General features: G+C 43.6%; 1 protein-coding gene across 1 annotated transcript in view; it reads right to left on the bottom strand.

Annotated features, from left to right (window-relative positions):
• Positions 1 to 7,560, bottom strand: part of MERTK (c-mer proto-oncogene tyrosine kinase) — a 226,471-nt gene that overhangs the window by 164,973 nt on the left and 53,938 nt on the right. Inside the window, exon 5 of the mRNA XM_006898936.1 lies at positions 3,676 to 3,791. Within this exon, the coding sequence (XP_006898998.1) occupies positions 3,676 to 3,791 (116 nt within the window). The remainder of the gene's footprint in view (positions 1 to 3,675; positions 3,792 to 7,560) is intronic.

Below are 7,560 nucleotides of genomic sequence, written 5' to 3'. Positions count from 1 at the left end.
CAACAACCTGCGTTATGCAGATGACACAACCCTGCTTGCTGAAACTGAGGAGGACCTGAAGCGCTTGCTGCAGAAGGTCAAGGACTGCAGCTTTCAATACGGATTGGGGCTCAATATCAAGAAAACAAAAATTCTCACCACAGGGCCAATTGGCAGCATCAGTATGGATGGTGAAGAGATTGAGATAGTTAACAGTTTTCGTTTACTTGGCTCCATAGTCAACACTCTTGGTAACAGCAGCTAGGAAATCAAGAGATGAATTGCATTGGGAAAATCGGCTGTTAGGGAACTCTCCAGAGTACTGAAAAGCAATGACGTCAGGCTGGAGACTAAAGTGTGCCTGATCCGGGCTATAGTCTTCGCAATTACGTGCTATGCATTGGAAAGTTGGACAGTGAATAGGGATGACAGAAAGAGAATTGATGCCTTTGAGCTGTGGTGCTGGAGAATGCTTAATATACCATGGACTGCTAGGAGAACAAACAGGTTTGTCCTAGAGAGCGTGAAGCTGGAATGTTCCTTGGAGTCAAGGATTCTGAAGTCTGACAGACTTTGGGCATGTTGCAAGGAGGGACTGGTCCTTGGAGAAGGACATCATGTTTGGGAGAGTGGAGGGACAGTGCAGAAGAGGAAGACCATCGATGAGATGGATCGATTCTGTGATTGAAGTGGCGGGAATGAGTGTTTTGGAGCTGGTGAGGTTGGCACAGGATAGAGCAGTGTTTAGGGTCGCTATGAGTCGCAAGCGACTCGACAGCTATGACAACAACAAGCTAGAATATAAAAATTTGTGAAAGTCCTGTCTCATTTGGAACACTTTTAACTATCTAGTCAGAAATGTGGATTGAATATGGATTTAATATGAACTGAAGCTCAATATCAAGAAAACAAAGATTCTCATCATTCGGCCAATTGGCAGCACCATGATGGGTGGAGAAGAGTTCGAGATTGTTCACAATTACAGCTTGCTCAGTTCCAATTAAAAATTCATGGCACCAGCAGTCAAGAAATCAAAAAATTAATTGCACTGAGAAAAATTTGTGGCCAAGGACCTCTCCAGAGCATGCCATGGTCTTCGCAATTACTTGCTATGCATCTGAGAGCTACATAATGACTAAGGATGACAGAAGAATTGATACCTTTGAGTTATGGTATTAGAGACGAATCTTGAATATACCACTGACTGCCAAGAAAACAAACAGGACACCTGAAGAGGGTGAAACAAACCTGCCCCTTGGAGTTAAGGATTTTGAAACTCCATCACATACTTCGGGCACATGGCCAGAAGAGACCAGTCCTTGGAGAAGGATATCACACTCAGAAGGGTGGAAGAACAGAGGAGGAGAAAAAGAGCCCAGATGCTATGCTAATGGGGGTAGGTGTATTGTAGACAGTGAGATAGACTCAGGAGAGGGCACAGCTCAGAGCTATTGTGCATAGGATCGCTATGATTCACAGTCGACTCAACCACACATAACAACAACAGTCAGAAATGGGGCTCTGAATGACAAATTATATATTAAATAAACTTCAGTCAATGTCTATTAATCCCTTAATATGACTTTTGTTTTAAAAGTTTAGTTGCTATCTAACAGGCATCAACTCGGAATGACCTCATGTACAACAGAACAAAGCATGCCTGGCCATGCACCACCTTCACAATGACTGGTATGTTTGAGCAACCACCATGTCAAGCCACCTCAATGAGCTTTTATAACAACCCTATAATCAGCAAGCAGGAGATCAGGGAAATGTGCTGTCAATGACTTGTCCAAATTACTGAGGAACAATTAGGTCTGAGGTGTGCTTAACTCAGACCGTGGTCTTTTCAATCACTTGCTATACATCTGAGAGCTGGAAAATTAACACAGCGACAGAAGAAGAATTGATGCCTTTGCATTGCAGTATTGGAAAAGAGTACTGAATATCCATGGACACCTAAAAGAACAAATAGGTATGTCTTGGAAAAAATGTGGCCAGAGTGCTCCTTGGAGACAAGAATGGAGAAGTTTTGCCTCCATACTTTGGTCATGTTGTTAGGAAAGGCTATTCTGTGGAAAAGGACTTCATGCTTGGAAAGGTGGAGAGTCAACAAAGGAGAGAAGGACCCTCAATAAGATGGACTGATAGAATAACTGCAGCAATGGGTTCAAGTATGTCAAAGATGATGAGGATAGTGCAGGGCAGAACAAGGTTCAGATTCATATTCACAGGTTACTATGAGTTGTCCTGAATGCAGCAACTAACAACTACCACAACCACCAAGCATGATGTCCTTTGATAACAACTGATCCCTCCTGATTATGTATCCAAAATAAGTAAGAAAATATCTTGTCATCTTCACTGCTAAGAAAAATTCCGGTTTACACAACTTCCAAGGCCAATTTGTTTGTTTTTTTTAGCAGCCCATAATAAAGTCAATATTTTGTCCCAATATCACAATCTAAAAGCATCAATTCCTACTTGGTATTCTTTTTCACTTTTGCATGCATAAGATGACTGAGAAGACTATGGCTTGACTCAGGTCCATTTAAGCCTTCAAAATGACATTTTTGCTCAACAAAACACATTATTTAAGTTCTCAACAGCTACTTCCACAGGCACTCTTACTGATTATTGCTTACTGATGCATGTAGAATGAAATTGCTGACAATTTCTTCATTATTTATCACAGTGCTGTTTATTAGTTCAGTTGTGAGGATCCTCATTTTCTGTATATTGAAGTACAATCCATAGTGGAGGATGTAAAGCCCCTAATTTGTCATTGTTGTTAGGTGCCCTTGAGATAAGTACAACTCACAGCGGCCCTATGAACAACAGATGTGAATCCTACCCGAGGCCATCTTCATCATTTCACACACTTTGGAGCCAAATGCTGCAATCACTGTGTCAGTCCATCCTGCTGTGAGTCTTCCTCTCCTTTGCCGAACATCCACCTTTCCAAGCATGACATCCCTTTTCAAGGAAGAGAGAGACAAAGGTTCCTCATCTTTGCCTCCAAGGAACATTCTGGCTGCACTTTTTCCAGAATGTATGTGTGTTCTTTTGGCAGTCCACATGATAGTCAGTGCTCTTCCCCAGCACACAGTGCAAAGGCATTCTTATTGATTGTACAGATCTCAGATGCATAGCAAGTGATTGAAAAAACCATGGCCTGAATCAGGTGCATCTTAGACTTTAAACTGACATCATTGCACCTCAGTATTGCTCCTCAGTAATGTGGAGGGATCCCTGACAACAGATTTTCCCAATCCAATACATCTCCTGATCTGTTGACTGCTGGTACCAAGGGTGCTGACTGTGGATCCAAGTAAGATGACTAATTTAGTTAAGTGTTTTTAGACCTCAAAAATTCATTCTCCTTCTCAGCACTCTCTCTCAGAAACATGTTTCTTTTCTGGATTTACATGTGGACCATGCCTAAGAAGGCAGTAACATCCTAGAACAACTTAACATGAAACAGGTGATGTATGGGGAGCTCGAAGCAGTGGACAGAGAGGAAAGAATGCCACATGGCACTGCCCATGTACAAGGGGCACCGTCTGAGGCTCTCCCAGAAGCCTCATATTTTCTCCCGTGGAAAGCAACAATCATCCTAAGTCTTTTCATGAAGACATAGGACAAAGTAAACACATAAAGCCCCAAACTTCTCCCCCCTTTACCTCTGAAGTTTACCTGAACGCTGCAGTTCTGAAAGGGAGAGTATCCATCAAAACCAGGGACCCAGGAGATCAGGATACTGTGGGCAGTGCTGATGTTGACAAGGACTTCACTCGGTGGAGAGGGGATTACTAAGAAAGAGCAAATAAACAAAACACACAAACATGTAGACACCATTAGAAACCAAAGAAAGCCACATTGGCTAAACACCTACAGTAATATTAAATCTGCTTCCAGGATGTTAAAAGAGAAGAAAATTAAATAACCAAAAGCTGCACCCAGTCAGCTGCCATAAAAAGGACTGTGATTCATGGTGACTGCACAGTATCAAGTAGACCTACATCCCACAGTGCTTCCAGGAACAGAGTTTTCTAATTCCATTGCCAGGTTTTTCTTCCAAGGTAGCTCTGAGGGAACTCAAGCTGGCCCTTTCCACTCACCTGCATATTGTGTGAGGTTGTGGCTATGCATGACTGTTAATACCTTGAAAAACACTTGCTCCGAGTTTGGGCAGCGAACAAGAGGTCATTAAAGGAAATCAATGTTGCCACATATTTTCCCAGCTACAAATTTCTCTGACTTAGTGGCTGGAAAGCAGGTGTTTGTTGTACCTCCCTGGCCCAGCAGGATCACTGGCTCACCACTCCTATACCTGGAGCACTTATCTGGCATTAACACAATTGCTTTTTCAGTACTCTATAAATGGTTTCTGGAAACTCCGAGTCACTTAAGCTTCTAATAAAAATATATGACTGCATCGTTGTGATGTGCCTTCGAATCAGAACTGACTCATAGCTGACCCTCCAGAGGGTTTTTAGGCTACAGATTGCACAGGAGGAGACTCACCATCTTTCACCCTTGGAGTACCTGGTGAATTCACACCCAAGGGCCTTTGAGTTGGCAGTGTTAGCTCTTTACTACTGTTGCAAACAAACAACAGGAATTGTGAAACATTTAATTGTGCTAATTGAAACCAAATGACATATTTCAGCTAACAGATGCCACCCTAGATGTATGTGCTCACCAAGTTGTGCCAAGAAATCTGCAGAACAATCACTTGGCCAACTGACTGGAAGAGATCGATATTTGTTTCCATTCCAAAGAAAGGTGATCCCACAGAGAGTGGAAACTACGGAACAATATCATTACTATCACATGCAAGCAAGATTCTACTGATTATTATACAAAAATGACTGGAACAGCACATTAACAGAGAACTACCAGAAGTGCAGGTTGGGTTTAGACGGGGCCATGGTACTAAGGATATTGTAGCTAATGTTAGATGGATCTTGGCTGAAATCAGGGAGTACCAGAATAATGTCTATTTTGTTTCATTGATTATGCAAAGGCGTTTGACAATGTGGATCATAACAAAGTGTGGCTGACTCTGAGAAGAATGGGAATCCCAAAACACTTGATTGTGTTAATGAGAAACCTATACTTGGACCAGGAGGCAGTCATCAGAGCAGAGCAAGAAAACACTGCATGGTTCAAAACTGGGAAGGGTGTACGCCAGGGCTGTATTCTGTTTCCATACCTTTTCAATCTGTATGCAGAACAGATTATCCAGGAGGCTGGACTGTATGAGGAGAAATGTGGCACCAGGATTGGTGGAAGATGTATCAAGAATCTGCGTTATGCAGGTAACACAACCTTGCTTGCTGAAACTGAGGAGGACCTGAAGCGCTTGCTGTGGAAGGTCAGGGACTGCAGTCTTCAGTATGGATTGAGGCTCAATATCATGAAGACAAAGATTCTCACCACGGGGCTGATCGGTAGCATCATAATGGATGGTGAAGAGATTGTTCACAGTTGTGGTTTGCTTGGCTCCACAGTCAACACTTTTGGCACCAGGAGCAAAGAAATTTAAAGATGTATTGTGATGGGAAAGTCTGTGCTTAGAGACCTCTCTAAAGTGCTGAAGTGTAACGATTCAGTCTGGAGACTAGGGTGCGCCTGATACATGTCATGGTCTTTGCAATCACTTGCTATATATCAGAGAGCCGTACAATGACTAGGGATGATAGAAGGAGAATTGATGCCTTTGAGCTGTGGTCCTGGAGTAGAGTATTGAATATACCATGGACTTCTAAGAAAACAAACAGGTTTGTCCTGGAGAGGGTGAAGCCAGGCTGCTCCGTGGAGAAAAGGATTCTGAAGCTTCGTCTGACATACTTTGTATATGTTGCAAAAAGGGACCAGCCCTTAGAGAGGGACGTCATGCTTGGGAGGGTCGAGGAACAGTGCAGGAGAGAAAGACCCTCGATGAGATGGATTGATTTGGTGACTGGGGTAATGAGGGAAGAAGGTGTGTTGGATATAGTGAGACTGGCAGAGGATAGGGCAGAGTTTAGGGCTGTTACACATAGGATCATTATGAGTCACAGGCGACTCCACAGCACATAACAACAAATGAAACTTATACAGAGAAGCAGTCATAAACAGAACAAGGGTAGTATACTGCATGTTTTAAAATCAAGAAAGGTAGGGAGCTCTGGTGACCTAGTGGCAAGAAACTGCACTGCAATCTTGAAGGCACGTGGTTCAAATCCACCAGATACCCTGCTGGAGAAGGAGAGGCAATCTCCTCCTGTACCAGTTAGATCCAATTTGATAGTACACACACACAAAATATTAAAATTTTAAAAATAAATAAATAAATAAAATCAGGAAAAGTATATGTCAGATTTGTCTCTCTAAATCATACTTATTCAATCCACAAACTGAGCAAACAGAACACAGAATTTAAGACTGAAGCAAGACTGATTAATAACCTGCAAAATACAGATGACGCAAATGATTTGAACAAAGCATTTACTGCTAAAGATCAAAGGCTGTAGCCTTCATTAATGATTACACTTGACTACAAGAAAACAAGAATCCTCACAACTGGACCAGTAAGTAACATTATGATAAATGGAGAAAAGATTGAAGTTGCCCTGGATCTCATTTGATTTGTATCCACTATCAGTGTCCATGAAGACAGCAGTCAAGAAATCAAAGGATCTACTGCATCAGACAAAGTGGCTGCAAAACAAACTTCTTTAAAGTGTTAACTAGCAAGATCCAAGATGGTGGCGGAGGCAGAGACATAGTGGTGAGCTGCGGGACCAGCAGACCACTTGGAACAGGGCCACTATGGCCTTATACAGACTTCTGTTTATTGCTAATTGAATAGTTAAACAGTTGATGACCAGTATTCAGTGAAGATTGAGGCTCAACAACAGGAATTCAAGGATTCCCAAGGAGGAATGGGTGAGTCCCGAAGCTCCCAACCCCTCCCGCAGAGGCCACACCACGCAGCACTGCCACAGCAGCTCCATGAGGCTCCCACAGCTGGAACCTATGGATTCCCTCACCCAAGATGGATGGTAGGCACCAGGCCTCCCCAAGACTGGTACAGCAGAACCACCACACTGCCGCAAAGTGGACTTGTTCTGGGGAGAATTCTTGGAGCCAAGATGGCGGCGGCAGGGGAAGCAGGCGGCCACTGGACTCCCGCACGTGAAATGAAGCGCGCCCGCCAGCCACCGATGCGGGAGATGATGCGCAGGAGATGGCGTGTGCCCACGGGCCACTCGCGTGTGAGATTTTGCACAGGAGATGGCGCACGTGCACCGGTCGTCCGTGTGGGGGGTGGGGGGGAACAACGTGCACCTGCTGGCTGCCCACACACAGTATGTGCGACCCACCACCTGCAGGTTTGGATTTCCTTGCACAGCCAGAGAAGATGATCACCAATACAATGGATTGTTGAAAGTCACTATGAGTTGTCTACTTGATGACACTTAACAGTGGCAGCATGTCCAAGAGGACCAACATCCTAAATGTACCATATATTTTGATCTGTTGAATGCTTCTGCCAAAAGCTGTTTAGACCTGGGGGGAGCCTGTTCACAA

Source organism: Elephantulus edwardii, unplaced genomic scaffold (assembly GCF_000299155.1).
Source record: "Elephantulus edwardii isolate Elephantulus edwardi_28Jun2011 unplaced genomic scaffold, EleEdw1.0 scaffold00241, whole genome shotgun sequence".
Classification (NCBI taxonomy): Eukaryota; Metazoa; Chordata; class Mammalia; order Macroscelidea; family Macroscelididae; genus Elephantulus; species Elephantulus edwardii.
Note: the sequence above shows the minus strand (reverse complement) of the source record. Positions and strands in the feature narration are given on the sequence as shown.